Raw genomic sequence first — 25,058 nt, forward strand, 5'->3', positions numbered from 1 at the left:
CAGACAAAAAACCAACCTGGACCTTTCGTGGACAATTTTCGTCTGTCTGCCATTAGGGAAGTCTCCTTACAATTTATGTGGTGCATTAATACATTTGAATGAATAACATATGATCAACTGTGCAAAGATTATCTTGACTAAAGCAATAATTCTATCTAGAAAACATCAGCAAGGAACCATCCCAACCCTTCACCAGTTCCCTGATATGACAAAGGATGAAAAAACATTTATGTGATGTAATCTACCTGGAGAATAGGATTTATTGATTATTAACAAAAGATATATATATATATATATATTTTTATCATTACAGAATATATTTTGAATTACGTGTGAATGACATTTGTTTTTCTTCATTTGTAATTGTAGTCATATTTCTCATGTTTTTTGCTGGTGGCATTTGTGTCACAGATGGTTCAGGTCACGTGTGGACATCACGCTTTCATTAAGGTTTCTGTATAAAAAAAAAAACAAGAAGAGAAAAGATAAAAATCAACTGCAGAATATCTACTCTCACAAACATGAATGTGAAATATATACCGTATTTATTGGCGTATAACACGTCCTTTTTAGGCTAAAATTTTTAGCCTAAAGTCTATGTGCGTGTTATACGCTGATACACCCCCAGGAAAGGCAGGGGGAGAGAGGCCGTCGCTGCCTGCTTCTCTCCCCTTGCCTTTCCTTGGGTCTAGAGCCCTGCTGCCGGCTCTTCTCTCCCCCTAGCTATCGGCGCCGCTGCCCGTTCTTTCCCCCTGACTATCGGTGCCGGCGCCCCTCTGTCAGCGCCGATAGCCAGGGGGAGAGAAGCGGCGCTGACAGCCAGGGGGAGAGAAGGGGCAGCGGCACCCATTGCCGGCGCCGCTGCCCCGTTGCCTCCCCCCATCCCCGGTGGCATAATTACCTGGGTCGGGTCCGCGCTGCTGCAGGCCTCCGGCGTGCGTCCCCTGCGACCCCTGCGCCGTGCAGCGCATAGCAACGACGCAGGGGATGCACGCCGGAGGCCTGCAGCAGCGAGGACCCGACCCAGATAATTATGCCACCGGGGATGGGGGGAGGCAACGGGGCAGCGACGCCGGCAATGGGTGCCGCTGCCCCTTCTCTCCCCCTGGCTGTCGGCGCCGCTTCTCTCCCCCTGGCTATCGGTGCCGGCAATGGGGCGCCGGCACCGATAGTCAGGGGGACAGCACGGGCAGCAGCGCCGATAGCCAGGGGGAGAGAAGGGCCGGCAGCAGGGCTCTAGACCCCAGGAAAGGCAGGGGGAGAGAAGCGGGCAGCGACGGCCTCTCTCCCCTTGCCTTTCCTGGGGGTATATCGGGGTATACTCGCGCGCACACGCACACTCATTTTACCATGGATATTTGGGTAAAAACCTTTTTTTACCCAAATATCCTTGGTAAAATGAGGGAGCGTGTTATAGGCCAATAAATACGGTAGTTTACCCTTCTTATTATTCAACTGTCTGTCCTGTCTGTTTACTCTAGTCTTATTATAGATTTTCTTTATGGCTAGAGTACTGGACTTTACGTCTTGATTTTACTTGTGATTCCAAAGCTTAAAGGGGTACTCTGGTGGAAAATAAAATTTTTAAATCAATTATAAATTACTTATAATTAAAAATCCTAATCCTTACAGTACTTAACAGCTGCTGAAAGTTGTATAGTACTGTCCAGTCTGACCACAGTGCTCTCTGCTGACACCTCTGTCCATGTCAGGAACTGTCAAGAGCAGGATAGGTTTGAACATCAATAATGGCGGAGGGAGGTTCACCTCACTTGCCTCCATCTGTCTCCCGGGGTCTTCTGCTCTGGTCTGAAATCGAGCAGACCAGAGCAGAAGATCGCCGATAATACTGATCAGTGCTATGCCTATGTACAGCACTGAACAGTATTAGCAATCAACTGATTGCTATAAAAAAGTCCCCTATGGGGACACAAAAAGTGTAAAAAAAATATAAAAAGTAAAAAAAAATAAAAAAATAAAAAAAGTTACAAAAAAATAGAAAAATCTCCTCTCCCAATAAGATATAAATTGTCCCCTTTTCCTATTTTACCCCCAAAAAGTGTAAACATGTTTTTTTAACATATTTGGTATTTCCATGTGCATAAATGTCCAAACTATCAAAATATAATGTTAATTATCCCGTATATTGAATGGCGTAGATGTAAAAACAAAAAAAGTCCAAAATTGTAAAAAGTGATTAAAAAGTTAAATATAAACAAAAGTGGTACTAATAAAAACTACAGATAACGGTGCAAAAAATGAGCCCTCATACTGCCCCGTATACAGGAAAATTATAGCGTTATAGGTTGACAAAATAGGGCAATTTCAAACAGACAAATTTTGTTAAAATATATATATGTATGGAAAGCAGTGTATTACGCGGGCTTTCGACTCGAGCCTGCACCATACCGGCCGGCCCCCAGCTGATTCCTGTAGCTGAGGCCTGGCGTTAAAGAGGTTCTCCGGTGGAAATTTTTTTTTTTTTTTAAATCATCTGGTGCCTGAAAGTTAAACAAATTTGTATATTACTTCTATTTAAAAAGTCTTCATCCTTCCAGTACTTATTAGCGGCTGTATACTACGGAGGAAATTATTTTCTTTTTGGATTTCTTTTCCGTCATGACCACAGTGCTCTTTGCTGACACCTTTAATAGCCAACATGCGGCGATCGCCGAGGTCGGCTACTAACCCTTTAGATTGCCGCTTTCAAAGTTGATAGCGGCATCTAAAGGGACATTTTAACCAACCCTGGTGGTCCAGTGGGGTGGATGGCAACCCTCCCCCCCCCCCCCGCGCGCAGCATGATCGCACGGGGGCGATCCACTGCTGAGGTAGCCGGAGGGCTTATCTCTCCTGCTGTGGCTGTCCCGGCTCTGTGATTGAAAAAACATGGTTGAACCAGGGTCTATCAATCAGGTGCAGAGCACACAGATCAATGTGGTTCTGTGGAACCACATTGATCTGTATGAGAAATCTACTGATTCCTACTAAAAGTCTTCTGAGGGGACTAAAAGTGTAAAAAAAAAAAAGTAGAATAAAAAGTAAAAAAAAAAAAAAAAACACCCATTAACCCCTTCCATATTAAAAGTTTGTATCAACCCCCCCCCTTTTCCCAAATTCCATAGAAAAAATATGTAAACATAATAAAAATAAACATATGTGGTATCGCTGCGTGGGTAAATGTCTGAACTATAAAAATATAATGTTAATTAAACTGCATGGTCAAAAAATTCCAAAGTCCAAAATTGCGTATTTTTGGTAACTTTGTATACCCTAAAAAATTTTATAAAAAGCTATCAAAAAGTCTCATCAATACAAAAATGGTACCGATAAAAACTTCAGATCATGGTGCAAAACATTAGCCCTCAAACATCACTGTGTATGGAAAAATAAATAAGTTATAGGGATCAGAAGATGACAATTTTACACATACTAATTTTGGTGCATGCAGTTTTTTTTTTAGTAGTAAAATAAAATAAAACCCATATAAATGAGGTATCCTTGCATAGACTTCATAGAATTGGAAGCCCCCAAAAGTTTCAAAATGGCATTTTTTTTTCCAATTTTGCCCCACAAATATTTTTTTCTGGTTTCGCCATAAATTTTGTGGTGAAATAATTGATGTCATTATAAAGTACAATTGGTGGCACAAAAAAAAAAAAGCCCTCATATGGGTCTGTATGTGCAAAATTGAAAGTGTTCTGATTTTTAGAAGGTGAAAGAAGGTGACATTTAATTTTTATTTTTTTCTCTTGCCATGGTGGGTGGAGGGGGGGGGGGGGGGGGGGAATTAAAGGATTAAATAAATGCCTATGTATTTGTAATTTGTTGCACTGTATCTGTAAGAGCTTGTGTTTCTTTTTGTAAGCATTGAATAAAAATAATGAATTAAAAAAAACAATAGTCTACAAATGATACCTAAATATAATAGTGGCTCAGTTACCAAATAACACCAATATAAGAGGAGCAAACATCACTATACATCTGACCACCATATAGATACTGACCAAATCCAGTATACACAGACCAATATTACCGATAATACCAGTATACAAGTGATATATATATAATATCACCATGACCAATACCATTACATCACATAATGACTGGAGAATATCCCCATCCTGTTACTGAATAAAATCCACTATATACAAAGCAATACCCCCCCCCCCCCTCCCCCATACAGTGACCATATAGAGGTCATAGCACTTTACAGGCTCTGCAGACTATACAGATGATGATTACAGTTACATGTACTTACAGTCACATGTAGTACATCACAGTAGGTTTCTTCTCCGGAGTATCAGGAAAACTTCCCAAGCCATGATTCGTCCCTGCAGAATATGCCAGACAAACATTTTAAGCTCCTTGCTCCAGCACAATCCTCACCTCTATACAGACTCCCCATCTGATGTATATAGTGATTAGACCCCCAAACAGTAGTTAGGCCCCACATTGCCACCATAAAGTAGTGACGTCCCCAACACTGCCCCCATATAGTAGTAAAGTCCCTCACACTGCACCTGTATAGTGGTTAGGTCCCCCACGCTGCCTCCATATAGTAGTTAAAGGGGTACTCCGATGGAAAACTTTTTTTTTTAAATCAACTGGTGCCAGAAAGTTAAACAGATTTGTACATTACCTTCCGGTACTTATTAGCTGCTGAATTCTACAGAGGAAATTATTTTCTTTTTGGAAAACAGAGCTCTCTGCTGACATCATGACCACAGTGCTCTCTGCTGACCCCTCTGTCCATTTTAAGAACTGTCCAGAGTAGGAGAAAACCCCCATAGAAAACATATGCTGCTCTAGACAATTCCTAAAATGGACAGAGATGTCAGCAGAGAGCACTGTGGTCATGATGTCAGCAGAGAGCACTGTGTTCTAAAAAGAAAATAACTTCCTCTGTAGTATTCAGCAGCTAATAAGTACTGGAAGGTTTAACATTTTTCAATAGAAGTAATTTACAAATCTGTTTAACTTTCTGGCACCAGCTGATTTAAAAAAAAAAAAAAAATCCACCAGAGCACACCTTTAAGTCCCCAACACTGCATTGTATAGTGGTTAAGTCCCCAACACTGCCCCAGACAGTGCTTAGGTCCCCTACACTGTTCTTATATACTGTAAGTAGTTAGGCCCCCACACTGCCCCCATAAAATTAGTTAGGTCCATCACACTACCTTTGTATAGTAGTTAGACCCCTCACACTACCCCCATATAGTAGTTAGGCCCCTCTGTGCCCCCCACATAGAAGTTAGGCCCCCTTACACTGCCCTGTTCCCCTACAACTGCGATTGTTATGTCCCTGGTGCATGTGCATTTATGATGTACGTGCAGCTTGTGCTGGTCTTGATTACTTATATGAATATATGTCCCCAGCGATTAAAGAAAAAAGGAAGCACTGATTTAAATGGGCCCTCTCATTAAAACAAATTTTTGCTATTGCACTCCTTATGGTAAATAAAAAAGATTTCTAATATACTTTGTTTATAAAAATGAAGTGCAGCCTGGAGTGCTGAGGGGGGGTGTGGGGGGGGTGTCCATCCAACAGCATATGGCAGTTAAGTGTGAGAGGAGCTATGATTGGATGAGGCTGGACACCCCCCCTCAGCACTCCAGGCTGCACTTTCTGTGTTTGGGCTTCGGTCCAAAGTTTGTGTATAAGATGGGGGGAAAAGCACAAATAAAACATAGAAAACTTCATTTTTTGTTAAACAAAGTATATTAGAAATATTTTTATTTACCATAAGGAGTGCAATAGCAAAAATTAGTTTTAATGAGAGTTACCCTTTAAAGGTAAACTGACAGGCTGTTCACCTGCACTAAACCTAATATACTGGGTTATAGTGCGGGTGAACTATATTAAAATCAGCGGTTACTTACCTGAATTGGTAAGTGAATTCAGGTAAGTAAGTAAGTGAGTTATGTGTCTTCATTCTTCTATTTCTATTGCGCAGCTGTGCACAATGGAGGTGGGTAGAATTCATATGTTAATATGAGTCCAAAGGGTTAAACCATTAAGTCATAGTTAAAGGGGTAATCCGGCCCTGAGACATCTTATCCCCTATCCAAAGGATAGGGGATAAGATGTCTCACTGCGGGGGTCCCATCACTGGGTCCCGTTACTGGGTCCCTCCACTGTTTGAGCTCTACACTGCGGTGCCAGCTCACAAACAGCCGGATGGCGACCATGGGGCCTGAGTATCGTGACGTCACGACTCCACCCCCGTGTGACGTCACCCCCCCCCCTGCGCCCCCGCTATGCAAGTCTATGGGAGGGGGCATGACGGCCATAAACTTGCATAGCGGGGGCGGGGGGGGGACGTCACACGGGGCGGATTCGTGACGTCATGATACTCCGGCCCCATGGTCGCCACCCGGCTGTTTGTGAGCTGGCACTGCAGCGTAAAGCTAAAACAGGTGGGTGGTGAATACAAGATTGCGGCGGTCCCCAGCGGCAGGACCCCCGCGGTGAGACGTCTTATCCCCTATCCCCTATGTTTGCTTCCCCTTAGTGGACCCGACATAAAGAGAATAACTACTAGACTGGGAAAAAAAGGGGTTCTAATATTTTCTTACCTTGCACTTCTGGAAAGAAGCACCATTTTACTCTAGGAACACTTGAGTTGAAGCAGCATCCTTTGTCGTAACACTCTTTGGCAGTAATCTCGGGTTCACCGCAATCTCTTCTGTCTGAGGGGTCAACAGAGCACTGGGCCTTATCTGCAACATGATCATTTGCCATTTTATTATTACTGATGTATATCGCCTGGTTCTATATCTGCAGTGTTATAGTACTTACCTAATGTCCTAGTATGGAAGCACCAGTTCACCCCGGGAGTACTGGAGTCAAAGCAGCAGTTTCTCTTTTTGCATTCTTCAGAGCTTATTCCAGGATACCCACAATTCCTTCTTAGTTGAGGAGATCCAATACACTCCTTTGCTGTTATCATTAGAAAGAAAACATTTTTGTTAGTGTGGTGACCACAGGGTGTTGCAATGGATGTAGCAGGGTCGGATGGTATTAACCCTGAGGGCAAGATGTTGTTAACCCCTTAGAGTTCGTGATGCCAGTATGTGGTTGTTTTGGTTTATGGACCGCCAACAACCAGCTCAAAAACGGCATGCAATGAAGGAATGTCCACAGCAAGGGCTTTGAAGTAACTGGAACTTTTACATAAAATACTAAGGAAACAATCTTTACAATAATGCAGTTTCCTCAGAGGCATCCAGGACGCAGGATACCTCGCAGGCTTGCTTGGACTTGTCGTTATGAGGATATTTAGGCAGACCACTGTGCTACTAATATATTCCTTTAGCTGAGTAGTAGTCACTTTATCTGTGGAGATATTTGCAACTCACGTTTTAGAAGTGGCTGCTGGACTTTAGGCTTTGGCCTAGATGAGATGCAGTATACTGGACTTTGTGCTTTCTTTAGGTCCAGGAACTAAGAGAGAGAGAGAATAGAGACTACAGCCCCTTATATACTAGGGGGCTGGACTAAACCCCGTTGGTTGCTAGTGCCTGGGGTTCCTGTGCCCATGGAGCTCTGGGTATATCACATGACAGTAGTTCACATGACCAACACTTTATACACTTTTGTACAACGTTATACATATGAACAATAGATACACATAAGGAATATACATTGCATTTGTATCAGGGAACAAGGGGGAGCCCTGCAGGAGAGCCCTATGGACCTAAGGGACTCTCAATGAGGGGACTTAAGGATGGTACAGGACAGGTCCTGTACCGTGACACCACATTAGGAAACGTATCATAATATTTCAAACATAATATTTCAAACAGTGACAGGGTCGGCTCGCATGATCCTGGCAACGGTGGTAATAATAGCAAGAGGGGTAAGGAAGACATAGCTTTCTCACACCTTAAAGGGATATTCCCATAGAAATAAATGGAGGGGGGTGGCAGAATGTCAGTATGTCCACGGTGCCGGCTCGGAGATCGCGGGGGTCCTAGCGGCCTGACCCCCTGCGATCAGACATCTTATCCCATTTTCTTTGGATAGGGGATGAGATGCTAAGGAATGGAATACCCCTTTCATGAAAAGGAGGAAGTACTGGGAACACTGAAATGACGTTAGGGTAGCCCAGCATACCTTGCAGCTATCACCAAGATCACATGACCCCAGGTTATTCAATCATTGCTTGCATTTATGTGTTATACAGCTCCCAGTCCAATGAGGACACAACATAGGGGTAGGTTTAAGAGAATCTCATATAGAATCATAGTGTTACTTTTTTTTAGCAAACACATGTATATTATTCATATAATGGGGAATCACCTATATTATTCTCCAGTATCCTTGTATATACAAGAGAAAGTAGGAGAGAAATGTTTTTTTCTGACATCTTGACCTAAACACAATACCAGCCATAATGTGTATTAGAAGAGATGTTGTTTCTAACATAAAGGGCCTCTTTTACTAAGAGTGTCGGGTTTTTACTAGTAGAAAATTCCTCTGTATTTACTATGGGGAAAAGTGGGGAAAATTTTCTGACCAGCTTTTTCTAGGTGAAAATTTCCAGCCAAAATCCAAAGGATTTTTGGTGAATTTAAGGGTGCATTCACACCACGTTTTGTACATTCGGGTGCCGGCAGGGGGAGGGCAAACCAGGCGCTCCCGTACCCCGGCTGGATCAGCCCGTGACTCCATTTATTTTAATGACCCGACCGGAGTCAAACCGTGACTCCGGTCGGCTCAGTTTTGTCCTGTATGCGGTTTTGGACCGGACCGAAAACCGTAGTAAACTACGGTTTTAGGTCCGGTCAGGAAACCGCATACGGGTCAAAACTGAGCCGACCAGAGTCACCGTTTGACTCCGGTCGGGTCATTAAAATCATTCATTTGTTCATGTTTTTTCATATGTTAACACTTACCTGAAAGGTTAAACCAATGAGTCATGGTAATTTTGGTCTGCCATAGTTTTAGGCTATGTTCACACGTCGGAATGTCTGCATGGAAAACCTCTGTGCGGACATTCCAGAGACTAATATGCCAGCACTTGGACCGCACAGGAATTAGCTGTCTCATAGACATTTCTTTATTCCATGACAAGTCTACAGAAAGAATGAACAGGTTCATTCTTTCTGTGGACATGGAAAGCATAATTTCCATTCCAGAAAAATCTGGCAAAGAAACTCGGTCGTGTGCACAGAACTGCAAAATCCCATTGAATTCCAGAAATTCTGGCGTGTGAAAATAGCCTTAGACTTTAAATAGGCATTAGGAGTTTTCCAGAGTGGCCCCTGGTAGAGAAGCCTAATCTGTGCCACATGGTAGCTTAGAGAAGGTTTACGTGGCGGCACTGTGTGAACAAGCTGATGAAGAAGTGGATCCGACAAAAGGGGAGTTATAACTAGACTAGTAAAGGGAAAAAAAGAGGTTTTTAATAATTTCTTACCCTGCACTTCTGGAAAGAAGCACCATTTAACTCCAGGGACACTTGAGTTGAAGCAGCATCCTTTGTTGTAACACTCTTTGGCAGTAATCCTGGGGTCACCGCAATCTCTTCTGTCTGAGGGGTTAACAGAGCACTGGGCCTTATCTGCAACATGATCATTTGCCATTTTATTAATACTGATGTATATCGCCTGGTTCTATATCTGCAGTGTTATAGTACTTACCTAATGTCTGACTATAGAAGCACCAATTCACCCCTTGAATACTGGAGTCAAAGCAGCAGTTTCTCTCTTTGCATTCTTTAGCGCTGATTCCAGGATACCCACAATTCCTTCTTAGTTGAGGAGATCCAATACACTCCTTTGCTGTTATCATTAGAAAGAAAACTTTTTTGTTAGGAAATGTATCATGATATAATGCAGATAGTGAAAGAAAAAAGGAGCAGGTGCAGCACTGCCATGTTCCCCAGCTTCAAGTACTGTTCCCCCTCCCCCTGTATCCATATTAATGTGAAACCCACTCCCACCCCCATCCCCTGTACTCCTCTATACCCTCTGTCACCTTTTTGACATCTCTCTGTCCCCCTTGTACACCCCTCTTTACCCCTCTGTCCACCCATCTGTCCCCCTTGTACACCCCTCTTTACCTCTCTGTCCACCCATCTGTCCCCCTTGTACACCCCTCTTTACCTCTCTGTCCACCCATCTGTCCCCCCTTGTACACCCCTCTTTACCCTTCTGTCCACCCATTTGTCCCCCCTGTGTCACCCATGTATGCATGTGAAAATGCAAAAAAGAAGAACAATTCCCCACAGGCAGGTAATACAAGTACATTTACATCATACATAACTTGGAAGCCTCCATACTCGAATCCGTGTCAGATTCCAAACAGAACCTGGATTTTTCACTGAAGACCTAACACCTCCTAAAAGCTTGATCAGAATGGCCTAAATGGGGGGGTAATTCATCAAAATGACCATCCTGCCTCTCTTAGTTCAATAGCGCACCCCCTTTCAAGTTGGTCAACTGGACAAAATGTATTTGTGTCATCGAGGCATGTCTAGCAGTCAAAGATCTCTCACCAAGAGCCTCTGAGAGCCTTTTGATAGGGCAGCAAGGGAACAACTTCTATGTGTTCTTGTAGCAAGACAGTGTGTAATCATCCCACGTCTGTAAGGTTTTAAATATCTGCCTGAGACAGAACTGCATTCTGAGTTTTTATCAATCTCACATTTCTATGTGGGTGCTTAATTTTTTTAAATCAATAAGCGTATTAGCACTCTATGACAGTATTATATGATCACACAGTGTATGGTCCTTTATGTTAGCCATGTATGGTAGTATTATGTGATGAGAGTATGGCAGTATTATATTGTTGTGCCTTGGGGGGGGGGGTATGGCAGTTGGGGTGTTGCTGTAAGATATATCTCCCTGTCTCCCCAGACCCCCTGCTCCTTTCCCTATCTCCCCAGACCCCCTGCTCCTTTCCCTATCTCCCCAGACCCCCTGCTCCTCTCCCTATCTCCCCAGGCCCCCTGCTCCGCCCCCTGCTCCTCTCCCTGTCTCCCCAGACCCCCTGCTCCTCTCCCTTTCTCCCCAGGCCCCCTGCTCCTCTCCCTTTCTCCCCAGGCCCTCTTCCTCTCTCCCCATCTCCCCAAGCCTCCTGCCCCTCCCCCTATCTCCGCAGGCTGCCTGCTCCTCTTTCTATCTCCCCAGGCCACATGCTCCTCTCCCCATTATCCTAGGCCTCCGGCCCCTCCCCCTATGTCCTCAGCCCCCTTGCTCTTCTTTCTATCTCCCCAGGCCACATGCTCCTCTCCCTATTTCCCAAGGCCCCTGACTCACAGGTGACCTTTTCTCTAATCAGATTCAATAACTTTTTCTTTTCTTAGCCTAGAGCAACATTAACCAATTGTACACATTACACTTTATGGTAAAAATGACATGTTATCTTTATTCTGTAGCCCCTCAGGTGTGGTCATATGATGTCACTAATAGAGATGAGCGAACTTACAGTAAATTCGATTCGTCACAAACTTCTCGGCTCGGCAGTTGATGCCTTATCCTGCGTAAATTAGTTCAGACTTCAGGTGCTTTGGTGGGCTGGAAAAGGTGGATACATTCCTAGGAAAGAGTTTCCTAGGAATGTATCCACCTTTTCCAGCCCACCGGAGCACCTGAAAGCTGAACTAATTTATGCAGGAAAAGCATCAACTGCCGAGCCGAGAAGTTCGTGACGAATCGAATTTACTGTAAGTTCGCTCATCTTTAGTCACTAATGTCCAGGACTGGAGTGGGTATAAAAAACAACCCTGGAAGTAATTGTGTTCTGAAAGGGGGGGGGGGGGCAGGGAGCAGAAAGTATTGAGCCCTAACTGTCCCTACAATTGCTGTCCCTCCCTAATGCCTTCCGCCCTAAACGATGGATCGGCAACCATGAGGACAGACTCTATACTGCGCTAAAGTGCATTGGCATAAAAGTCAAACACAACAAACCAAACTGTACATGTTGCGAAACAAGTAAGGAACATAACAGGAATACTACAAAGCTACAAACAGATACACCAGGCAGGATATAGCATACTAACAAAACGTTCAAGAACCAGGACCAAGATTAACGGCAGTTATGATAATATCAACAAGACTAGATATGATACAGCAGACAAAACCAGAAGATGCTGGGATAAACAGGTTAACTGAATGTCAGAACTAGAGATGAGCGAATAAAAAAAAAAAATGTAAAAAATCGATTCGATCCGAATCAAGTCTCGGCAAATTTTTATTAGTAATTTATTTTAATAATGTGTTTAATAAAGTGTGTGTGTGTTTCACTTTTTTTCTAATTTTTTTTTTTTTTTTTTTTAGGTAGTACTACTACTCCCAGCATGGAACAGACTGCTCCATGATGGGAGTAGTAGTACCTGTGCACCCGCTGTGATCGTCCTGTATAATGTATAGATGCGGGCGGCTTTCTCGCATCTAGATAGGATGATCGCATCAGGTGTCAGGAGTGATAGCTGCTGTGATCTGTACTTAACTGCAGGTATTACTGCTTCCAACATGGAGCACACTTTGCTCCATGCTGGGAGCTGTAGTACCTGCATTAATAGACGGATCGCAGTGAGTGTCACTTCTGACACCCGGTGCGATTGTCCTGTATAAAGTATAGATGCGGGCGGCCGCTCTTCTCTGGTCCCACTGTAATATGAGTATATGCCGTATACATACCTATTATTCATATTTCCCGCAGAGCTGTGAGTGGCTGGAACCATCTGGTTAATCACAGCTCTCTGCGGGAAACATGAATAAGTGATGTGAATTCTATTCACATCACTGGCCGCCCGGAGTATAGTGCAGAGATGCGAGCGTAGGAGAAAGCCGCTCCATCTCTGCAATAGATAGGACGATCGCATCGGGTGTCAGGAGTGATACTTGCTGTGATCTGTCTATTAGCCTGTTCCATGCTGGGAGTAGTAGTACTACCTAAAAAAATTTAAAAAATAAAGAAAAAAAAGTGAAACACACACACTTTATTAAACACAATATTAAAATACATTACTAATAAAAAATAAAATAATTATAAAAAAATATATAATTTTTACATTTAAATGGCCCTTTTATACATTTTTATTATTGCTGTCTACATTTTTAGGTCCCTGCCCGCCCACAAGAATTGATCCCTGTTTAAATATTAACATTAACAATTTTTTTTGTCTTTCAATTTTCGGGAGCGGGCAGGGACCAGAAAATTCAGCACTCAAAAATGGGGCTAAAAAAGTAAAGTGAAAATAAATAAAAATTATGTTTTAGAAAGAAAACTAGAAAAGAAATTATGAAAAGCACTCCTTATTCATTTTTAATATGCTGAATTTTCTGGTCCCTGCACGCTCCCGAAAATTGAAAGACAAAAAAAAATGTTAATGTTAATTTTTAAACAGGGAACAATTTATGTGGGCGGGCAGGGACCTAAAAATTTAGCCGACAATAATAAAAATGTAGTGCGCTTGTGTTTTTAACTTTTTTTCTTTATTTTATATATATATATATATATATATATATATATATATATATATATATATATATATATAATATATACTAATAGACAGATCGCCACGGGTGTCACTCCTGACCCTATGCGATCGTCCATAATATAACAGAGATGCGGAGCGGCTCTATACAGAGCTCGCATCTCTGCACTATACTCCGGGCCGGCCAGTGATGTGAATAGAAATTCACACCACTCATTCATATTTTCGGCCCAGAGTGGCGATTGGCCGGATGGTGGCAGCCAATCACAGCTCTCAGAGGGAAATATGAATGGTGAGTGGCCGGCTGGAGTACAGAGCAGAGATGCGAGCGCAGGAGAAAGCTGCTGCGCATCTCAGGGATGAAGGATGATTGCAGCGGGTGTCAGGAGTGACACCTGCTGTGATCTGTCCTTAACTTCAGGTACTACTGCACACTCTGCTCCATGGTGGGAGCTGTAGTACTTGCATTAATAGACATATCGCAGCGAGTGTCACTCCCGACACCCGCTGTGATCCTCCTGTATAATGTACAGATGTGGCCGGCCGCTCTTCTATGGTCCCCTGCACTGACGGGTTTCAGAAGGGAATCTGTCAATTAGTACAGGTACTACTACTCCCATCATGGAACAGTGTGTTCCATGCTGGGAGTAGTAGTACTAGCTAAAAAAAAAAAAAAAAGTGAAAAACACACACACACACACACACACACACACACACACTACATTTTTATTATTGTTGGCTACATTTTTAGTGCCTTGTCTGCCCACATGAATCGATTCCTGTTTAAAAATTAATTAAAATTTATAATTATAAGGGTGCATGCATACCACGTTTTTGCAATACAGTTCCCTTATCAGGTTTTTGATGAAAACCTGACTAAACTATATCAAAACATGTGTACAAATTTTAACCCATATACGGTTGAAAACCGTATATGGTTTGAAAAATGATGTCCGGTTGTATCCATTTTTTAAGAAAAAAACGTATATGTTTTTAACTTTTCACTCCATTTTGAATAATGTTTCACTTGTTTGACTGAAATTAAAAACTGTGCAAAGTCAAAAACCGTATGGTGCAAACTGGATGGAACCGTCACACCCCCTCACATAGACTTGCATAGCGGGGGGTGACGTCACACTGGGGCAGAGTTGTGACGTCACGATACTCCGGCCCTGTGGTTGCCACCCGGCTGTTTGTGAGCTGGCACCGCGGCGTGCAGCTCAAACAGGTGGGTGGCGAATACAAGATTGCGGGGGTCCCCAGCGGCGGGACCCCGTGGTGAGACATATTATCCTATATCCTTTGGATGGGGGATAAGATGTCTCAGGGCCGGAGTACCCCTTTAAAGAGAAAATACCTGCAAGGAGTTCATTACAAAAATATACTGCATGCATTTTCCTCAGGTCCTGGTCCAGTAATTAATTCGGGGAACCTCATCTGGTTAGATACACTTCTCAGGCTGTTGTGCCTCAGCTTGTCCATAAGACAGAAGTAGTCTGGGGTTCTCCACGGTTTACCCCCCCATGAAGATCCTTTGGGGGCATTTATCATTGTCTTTAGATCTGTTTTTGTGTGTAGATTTGTCTCTATTTGGGTGCAGCATTGCATCTCTATTTTTTGGCTATTTTTTGCCACTTTTGGGTTTACACCTTTTATTTTTTTTTACAAATGAGTGTACAGACCAGCTGTTAAGGGTTAGTCTTGTGCAGTGGTAATGAATTTATCAACTGCGACTGTCGCAAAAAAGTTGCAAAAACCACCAAAAAGTCGCAATTCTACACCAGGCCAGATCTAGCGTGACTTTTTGGTGTATGTGAAGAGTGAAATTTCAGAAAAGTACTATCCCCACAAAATTTCTCAAATGCCCTGCGACCATCTAATAAATTTGGTCACGTAAAAAAAAAAAAAAAAAAAAAAAAAAAAAATGTAACTACATTACACACATGTTAGTAAATGCCCCCCCCCCCCCCTGTCCAGTAAGATGAACAAATTAGGACACCAGCTGGTGCAGCACAAGGTCAAATACATCTACAATACCCATTTACAAGTCCAAGAGCAAGATCATTAGTGTAAAAAGCATAGTCTGCAAACACCTCCCCAGTTTACAGGGCTGTGGCCAGATTGTGCAACTCCTAAAACCAAATTCAGGCAACATTCATATGTAATATTATAATGCTTCAGGAGTTAAAGGGGTTATCCAGGAAAAAAAAAATAGTTTTATATATCAACTGGCTCCAGAAAGTTAAACAGATTTGTAAATTACTTCTATTAAAAAATCTTAATCCTTTCAGTACTTATGAGCTGCTGAAGTTGAGTTGTTCTTTTGTCTATGTGCTCTCTGATGACACCTGTCTCGGGAACTGCCCAGTTTAGAAGAAAATCCCCATAGCAAACCTCTTCTACTCTGTGCAGTTCCCGAGACAAGCAGAGATGTCAGCAGAGAGCACAACAACTCAACTTCAGCAGCTGATAATTATTGGAAGGATTAAGATTTTTTAATAGAAGTAATTTACAATCTGTTTAACTTTCTGTAGCCAGTTGATATATATATAGTTTTTTTCCTGGAATACCCCTTTAACCAAAGTTGCTCACAGAACCCCATGCTATCTTTTTTCTGGACTTTGTGTAAAGGAACAGCTTCATTTGAAAAGGACATTGCAGCGTTCATAAAGAGACACAGGGTTGCATGATTCAAGTCATGTGACATATGAAAGACTACTACCGTAATCATAAATCCACTCACTACAACTACCTGTGTTCACCACAGATCCTCTTATTAAGTTTTCTATTTTTATACAATATATCCAGTCTGAGGCCAGAGACAGTGGGCACTACAATTGTAGCGGTAAATCTTCTAAGTATTATAGGCATTTTTATTGCACTATTGTGTTCAAACATATCTTTATACAGAATAAAATTCATAATTATTTTTAAAATTGTACATATAGATCTTGGATTGTTGAAGTTTGCCTTTAAGCAGACCTGTCAGCAGATTTTTAGGGTATGTGGGTATATAGCATTTTTGAACTTGAATCCATACATACCTCTCATTATTTATGTCCAAGAAGAAAAAAGATGCACTCACCACGTCTCGTTGAAGATAATTTCTGTTCATTGCCACGTAGAAACTGAAAGACCCTTGCATCCAGTGATGGCAGTAAGTGCAGGGTGCTGCAGACGTCTAAAGGTGTGACAGCTGTTTCACCCGCGCATGCAGGCTTCGTCAGACCTGATGAAGCCCGCATGCGCGGGTGAAACAGCTGTCACACTTTTAGACGTCTGCAGCGCCCTGCACTTACTCCCATCACTGGCTGCAGTGGTCTTTCAGTTTCTACACTGCAATAAACAGAAATTATCTTCAACTAGATGTGGTGAGTGCATCTTTTTTCTTCTTGTACATATTCACATTGCGTTATGTGCACTCTGGATAGCACCACCTGGAGTCTAGTAATGAATTGTGTCTGAGGACTGGCCACAGTACGGTACAAGAGGGGGTTTATGCTACGTTATACCAGCGGTGCTGAGCACTACTTTATCTTCCTTGCAATTCTCATTAGTTAATTGACTGTTTCAGCATTGAGTTTACAGGATATGCAAATTAGGATTTGGAGCCCACTGCTCGTTCCTATGGGCTCCTAGAGTCCAACACATTTCAGCCCCTCCACCAGTTAGTCCCCACTTGTCACATGGGGTGTAAAGGAGGTGACCAGTGCCCAGAGGGGAGTGACTAACTGTTTAAGTGACTGAACTGTGCTGGACTTTAGCGGCCAGGGGAAACACTCAGTGGGCTCTAAAGCCAAATGTGCATATGTTTGTAAACTCTGATATCTCGGCACTGAAGGGTTCAATTTACTAATTAAAGACATATACATGCTTTATGGCTAAGGGTGCATTCACATCACGATTTTACCATCCTATTTCTTCTCACGACTTTGAAATCGTACAAATCTGTATGCCAAGTCGCATCCATTGACTTCCATTGATTAATGATAGACAACAAATGCATCCGTTTTGATCCGCATCCGATTTTGCAAGATTCAAAATCGGATCAAAATCGTGTCTGATTTTTTATTTATTATTGATGTCTATGTAAATCGCATGGACTGTCGCACGGACTGTGCGATTCTATCAGATTAATCGGAAAGATTTTTTTGTACGCATGCGCAGTAGACTTCAAAACACATACACTTCAAATATATAAAACTTTATTGCCATTGGCATACATATTAATTTGAAAAACAGGATCTGATTTTTATTGAAAATTGGATGGAATTTTCATCTGCACGATTTTTGGATACAATTTTAAATCGGATAGCAAAGAAATTTTTACATACGATTGCATATGATTTTTTGCAATCCGATTTCGTTCGATTTTACAGTCCAATAATCGGATGGTTAAATTGTGATGTGAACCTAGCCTAAGTTTCCACTTGGTTTTTTTCTGTTATTTTTAAAGAAAACTGGTACTGTATTTTTGAGACAAAGTCAAAAGTGGATCCATAAGGGAGAAGTCCTTACTTTATATGTCCTATTCCTTTTGAATACACTTCTGACTTTGGCTCAAAAACTGCAGTGGCAGAACTCCAAAAATTGCCAGAAAAACTTAGCCTCAGTCATATTGACAAAGGGCAGTTTTGTACAGTCTATAATTCAAAAGTTGGCAACAAATCCCAATAAGAAAAGTATGAATATAAAAATAGATGTGATTTCATAAATAACTTATTGCGGCAACTTTTTACTCGGTTTCTTTTTTTTTTTTTTAACTGAAGTCATAAGAGGACTTGAAAGGAATGAGAACTATAAAGGAAGAAATCAATGTGGTAGATACAGAAGTCTGCACAACCAGAAACACCTCTAGTATACCGCTACGGCCAGGTACTAAATAGCATGGATGAAAAAGCAAATAACGGTGGGCCTCAATCTCTGAGAGCCAACAGGTAAGTCCATGAAATGAGAAGAAGAAATAACGAGAGGCCACTCACCGCATGATGTGCTTCACTTTAATATCCTCGTGCATGAAAAAACGCCAGCTGGTGTTTTTCATGCACAAAGATATTAAATTGAAGCACATCATGCGGTGAGTGGCCTCTCGTTATTTCTTCTTCTCATTTCAGAAAGGAAGGAGTAATACAGTACTTCTCCTTCCCGCTAGATCTACTTTTGGCTTTGGCTTAACTAACTCCTTAAGGACACATGACGTACTGGAGTGGGGGGAGGATAATAAAGCAAAGAAAGCAGACAGTGGGATGGATAGGTTAGAGAGGGGTCAGGACATAATGGTGGGTGGAGAGGAGTCCTGTGGGGGGAGGTTAAGAGCAGTGGATAAGGAGATTCATGCGTTACAAACCAGCTGTAAAAATAAATGTAGCCCGAAAAATTGTAATCCCAATAATTCAAAAAATTCCATTAGCCCCAATAACTCAATAACTACAATAAGCCCCATTAACTCAAAAAATACCGTTAGCCCCAATAACTTAAATAACAACGTTAGACGCAATAACGCAAAAAATCCCATTAGCCCCAATAACTTAAATAATAACGTTAGACCCAATAACTCAAAAAATCCCATTAGCCCCAATAACTTAAATAGTACAATTAGCCCTTATAACTCAAATAATAACATTAACCCCAATAACTCTGAAAATCCCATTAGTGAGACTATATGTGTAAAACTTAATGGAAATGTAAAGTGTATGTTCACAAATGCCAGAAGCCTAGCAAATAAAATGGGGGAGCTTGAGGCCTTGATACTGGAGGAACATATTGATATAGTTGGGGTCACTGAGACATGGCTGGACTCCTCGCATGACTGGGCTGTCAATCTGCAGGGGTTTACATTGTTTCGCAAGGATAGAATGAACAGAAAAGGTGGTGGAGTCTGTCTGTATGTAAGAAATGGTATGAAAGTCAGTGTGAACGATGCCATAGTGTGTGATGATTTTGAGGAGGTGGAATCATTGTGGGTAGAATTACAAAAGGAGGGAAATACTGAAAAAATAATATTTGGTGTAATCTACAGACCCCCTAATATCACTGAAGAGATAGAAGTTCGGCTGTATAAACAAATAGAGAGGGCCGCCCGGGCAGGTACAGTGGTAATAATGGGAGATTTTAACTATCCAGATATAGATTGGGGCCGGGGGTTGGCTAAAACTACAAAGGGGAGAAAATCCATAAATTTATTGCAGGATAATTTTATGGGCCAGTTTGTGGAGGACCCAACAAGAAGTGATGCCTTGTTGGATCTGATCATTTACAACAACTCAGAGCTGGTTGGTAATGTAACTGTGCGGGAAAACCTTGGTAATAGTGACCACAATATAGTTACTTTTGACTTAAAATGTAGAAAACAAAGACAGACGGGGAAGGCAAAAACATATAACTTTAAAAAGGCAAATTTCCCTGGGCTGAGAGCTGCACTACAGGACATAGACTGGGGGAGGTGTTCTCAAATACTGATACAGAAGGTAAATGGGACATCTTTAACCCCTTAAGGACGCAGGACGTACTCAAACGTCCCCTTTTCCGAGTCCTTAAGGACTCAGGACGTTTGAGTACGTCCTGTCAAATCCCGGCCCCCCGCCGCTAGCCGGAGGGGAGCCGGTGCCCGATGCCTGCTGAAATCGTTCAGCAGGCATCGGGGCATATCGCCCAGGGGGGTCATTATGCCCCCCCATGTCGGCGATGGCCGCAGATCGCTGGACAATTCAGTCCAGCGATCTGCGGCAGATTCCGGGTCAATCGGGTCTCCAGTGACCCGGTGACCCGGAATTACAGGCTGTTCGGGGCCGTCTCCGATGGCCCCGAACAGCCAGAGCCTGCAGGGGTGAGGTGGCACTGGTGCCACCTCACGATCGCCCTGATTCGTCGGCCGGATTACCGGTCGACCAATCAGGGCGCCTGCTGCGGGTGTCACTCCCGCAACCCGCTCCGCCCCTCTTCCGGAGGACGTGAGCGGGTGCGGGACGTGCACCCCGGGTGCTGGGGACCCCGATCCCCGGCGTCAATGTTGGGATCGGGGCCCCAGGAGCGACAGCCGCAACGGCGACGACGAGGGACTGACCTGTGCGTCGAGGATCGTTGGAGGTGAGTGACAGCCTCCTGCTGTTGCTTAGCAACAGCTCCCAGCATGCAAAAAGGGCATGCTGGGAGCTGTAGTTATGCAACAGCAGGAGGCAGACCACCACAACTCCCAGCATGCCCTTATGGGCATGCTGGGACTTGTAGTTTTGCAACAGCTGGAGGCACATTTTTTCTATGGAAAAGTGTACCTTCAGCTGTTGTGTAACTACAACTCCCAGCTTGCACCAACAGCTAAAGTGCATGCTGGGAGTTGTAGTAGTGCATCTGCTGGTTGCATAACTACAACTCCCAGCATGCCCGTTGGCTGTCGGTGACTGCTGGGAGTTGTAGTTTTGCAACAGCTGAAGGCACACTGAGTTATGTAGCAAACCAGTGTGTCTCCAGCTGTTGCATAACTACAGTCCCCAGCATCCCCAGCCAAAGTAGTATGCCTCCATCTGTTGCATAACTACAAGACCCAGCATGCCCTTCCGCTGTCCGTACATGCTGGGGGTTGTAGCTTTTGCAACAGCTGAAGGCACACTGGTTGCAAAACACTGAGTTTGTTACCAAACTCTGTGTTTCACAACCAGTGTGCCTCCAGCTGTTGCAAAACTACAACTCCCAGCATGCACTGATAGACCGTACATGCTGGGAGTTGTAGTTTTGCAACAGCTGGATGTTCCCCCCCCCAATGTGAACGTACAGGGTACACTCACATGGGCGGAGGATTACAGTAAGTATCCAGCTGCAAGTTTGAGGTGCGGCAAAATTTCTGCCGCAGCTCAAACTGCCAGCGAGAAACTACTGTGAACCCCCCGCCCGTGCGACTGTACCCTAAAAACACTACACTACACTAACACACAATAAAAAGTAAAAAACACTACGTATACACATACCCCTATACAACCCCCCTCCCCTCCCCAATAAAAATGAAAAACGTCTGGTACGCCACTGTTTCCAAAACGGAGCCTCCAGCGGTTGCAAAACAACTACTCCCAGTATTTCCAGATAGCCACTGACTGTCCAGGCATGCTGGGAGTTTTACAACAGCTGGAGGCACCCTGTTTGGGAATCACTGGCGTAGAATACCCCTATATCCTCCCCTATGCAAGTCCCTAATTTAGGCCTCAAATGCGCATGGCGCTCTCACTTTGGAGCCCTGTCGTATTTCAAGGCAACAGTTTAGGGTCACATATGGGGTATCGCCGTACTCGGGAGAAATTGTGTTACAAATTTTGGGGGGTATTTTCTGCTTTTACCCTTTTTAAAAATGTAAAATTTTTGGGAAAAGAGGCATTTTAGGTAAAAAAAAAATTATTTTTTTTACATATGCAAAAGTCGTGAAACACCTGTGGGGTATTAAGGTTCACTTAACCCCTTGTTACGTTCCCCGAGGGGTCTAGTTTCCAAAATGGTATGCCATGTTTTTTTTTTTTTGCTGTCCTGGCACCATATGGGCTTCCTAAATGCGGCATGCCCCCAGAGCAAAATTTGCTTTCAAAAAGCCAAATGTGACTCCTTCTCCTCTGAGACCTGTAGTGCGCCAGCAGAGCACTTTTCACCCCCATATGGGGCGTTTTCTGAATCGGGAGAAATTGGGCTTCAAATTTTGGGCGGTATTTTCTGCTTTAACCCTTTGTAAAAATGTAAATTTTTTGGGAAACCAAGCATTTTAGGTAAAAATTTTTTTTTTTTTTTACATATGCAAAAGTTGTGAAACCCCTGTGGGGTATTAAGGTTCACTTTACCCCTTGTTACGTTCCCCAAGGGGTCTCGTTTCCAAAATGGTATGCCATGTGTTTTTTTTTGCTGTCCTGGCACCATAGGGGCTTCCTAAATGCGGCATGCCCCCAGAGCAAAATTTCCTTCAAAAAAGCCAAATGTGACTCCTTCTCTTCTGAGACCTGTAGTGCGCCAGCAGAGCACTTTTCACCCCCATATGGGGTGTTTTCTGAATCGGGAGAAATTGGGCTTCAAATTTTGGGGGGTATTTTCTGCTTTAACCCTTTGTAAAAATGTAAATTTTTTGGGAAACCAAGCATTTTAGGGAATTTTTTTTTTTTTTTTTTTTACGTATGCAAAAGTTGTGAATCACCTGTGGGGTATTAAGGTTTACTTTACCCCTTGTTATGTTCCCCGAGGGGTCTAGTTTCCAAAATGGTATGCCATGTGTTTTTTGTTGCTGTTCTGGCACCATAGGGGCTTCCTAAATGTGACATGCCCCCCAAAAACCATTTGTCGCTCCTTCCCTTCTGAGCCCTCTACTGCGCCCGCCGAACAATTAACATAGACATATGAGGTATGTGCTTACTCGAGAGAAATTGGGTTTCAAATACAAGTAAAAAATTTCTCCTTTTTACCCCTTGCAAAAATTCAAAAATTGGGTCTACAAAAACATGCGAGTGTAAAAAATGAAGATTGTGAATTTTCTCCTTCACTTTGCTGCTATTCCTGTGAAACACCTAAAGGGTTAAAACGCTGACTGAATATCATTTTGAATACTTTGGGGGGTGCATTTTTTATAATGGGGTCATTTATGTGGTATTTCTAATATGAAGACCCTTCAAATCCACTTCAAACCTGAACTGGTCCCTGAAAAAAAGCGAGTTTCAAAATTTTTTTGAAAAATTGGAAAATTGCTGCGGAACTTTGAAGCCCTCTGGTGTCTTCCAAAAGTAAAAACTCATCAATTTTATGATGCAAATATAAAGTAGACATATTGTATATGTGAATAAAAAAAAAATTATTTTGAATATCCATTTTCCTTACAAGCAGAGAGCTTCAAAGTTAGAAAAATGCAAAATTTTCAAATTTTTCATCAAATTTTGGGATTTTTCACCAAGAAAGGATGCAAGTTATCACAAAATTTTACCACTAAGTTAAAGTAGAATATGTCACGAAAAAACTATCTCGGAATCAGATTGATAACTAAAAGCATTCCAGAGTTATTAATGTTTAAAGTGACAGTGGTCAGAATTGCAAAAAATGGCTGAGTCCTTAAGGTGAAAAAGGGCTCAGTCCTTAAGGGGTTAAATCAACTCTAAATAACTATACAGCTAAATATATACCAAAGGGGAACAAATATAAACGATTAAAACTAAATCCTACATGGCTGACAAATGATGTTAAAAGAGCAATAAACAACAAAAAAATAGCCTTCAAAAAATTCAAATATGATGGGTCAGCTATAACATTTAAACAGTACAAGGAGCTTAATAAAATCTGTAAAAATGTAATAAAAACAGCAAAAATTCTAAATGAGAGACAGTTGGCCAAAGAAAGCAAAACTAATCCTAAATATTTTTTTTAGATATATAAATACAAAAAAACCAAGGACAGAGCATGTAGGACCCCTTAATAATGATAATGGGGAGGTTGTCACGGGCGATCAAGAGAAGGCGGAGCTACTGAATGGGTTCTTTAGTTCTGTATACACTATGGAAAAAGGAACTGACATTGGCCAGGTCAGTGCTGGTAACACATCATATAATGTACTGAACTGGCTTAATGTAGAGATGGTACAAGGTAAGTTAAGTAAAGTAAATGTAAGCAAATCTCCAGGTCCGGAAGAACTACACCCAAGAGTTCTTAGAGAGGTAAGTTCAGTAATATCTGTACCCTTGTTCATGATATTTAGAGATTCTCTGGTGTCTGGTATTGTGCCAAGGGACTGGCGCAAGGCGAATGTGGTACCAATCTTCAAGAAGGGCTCTAGGTCTTCGCCAGGCAATTATAGACCGGTAAGTCTAACGTGCATTGTGGGTAAATTGTTTGAAGGACTTATAAGGGATTACATACAGGAATACATAGGGGATAATAGTATTATAAGTGATAGCCAGCATGGGTTTACTAAGGATAGAAGTTGTCAAACCAATCTAATTTGCTTTTATGAAGAGGTGAGTAGAAGCCTTGACAGAGGAATGGCTGTGGATATAGTGTTTCTGAATTTTGCCAAAGCGTTTGATACTGTCCCTCACAGACGTCTGACAGGTAAGTTAAGGTCCTTGGGCTTGGAAACTTTAGTTTGTAACTGGATTGAACACTGGCTCATGGATCGTACCCAGAGAGTGGTGGTCAATGATTCGTACTCTGATTGGTCCCCGGTTATTAGTGGTGTACCCCAAGGTTTAGTACTGGGCCCGCTGTTGTTTAATTTATTTATCAATGATATAGAGGATGGTATTAACAGCTCTGTTTCTATCTTTGCAGATGACACCAAGCTTTGTAGCATGGTACAGTCTATAGACGATGTGCATAAGTTACAAGATGACTTGGATAGACTGAGTGTCTGGGCATCCACTTGGCAAATGAGGTTCAATGTGGATAAATGTAAAGTTATGCATCTGGGTACTAATAACCTGCATGCGTCGTATGTCTTAGGGGGGATTAAACTGGCAGAGTCACTGGTAGAGAAGGATCTGGGTGTACTTGTAGATCACAGACTACAGAATAGCATGCAATGTCAGGCTGCTGCTTCCAAAACCGGCAGGATATTGTCATGTATAAAAAGAGGCATGGACTCGAGGGACAGGGACATAATAC

General features: G+C 42.5%; 1 protein-coding gene across 1 annotated transcript in view; it reads right to left on the minus strand.

The window, feature by feature from the left end:
• Positions 1-409: 409 nt before the first annotated feature.
• Positions 410-25,058, minus strand: part of LOC130275489 (integumentary mucin A.1-like) — a 34,299-nt gene continuing 9,650 nt past the window's right edge. Inside the window, exons 2-6 of the mRNA XM_056523535.1 lie at positions 9,649-9,789; positions 9,426-9,569; positions 6,803-6,943; positions 6,580-6,723; positions 410-454 (exon numbers count right to left, since the gene is read on the minus strand). Coding sequence (XP_056379510.1) covers positions 435-454; positions 6,580-6,723; positions 6,803-6,943; positions 9,426-9,569; positions 9,649-9,789 — 590 coding nt within the window. The 3' untranslated portion in view covers positions 410-434. The remainder of the gene's footprint in view (positions 455-6,579; positions 6,724-6,802; positions 6,944-9,425; positions 9,570-9,648; positions 9,790-25,058) is intronic.

Source organism: Hyla sarda, chromosome 6 (genome assembly GCF_029499605.1).
Source record: "Hyla sarda isolate aHylSar1 chromosome 6, aHylSar1.hap1, whole genome shotgun sequence".
NCBI lineage: Eukaryota > Metazoa > Chordata > Amphibia > Anura > Hylidae > Hyla > Hyla sarda.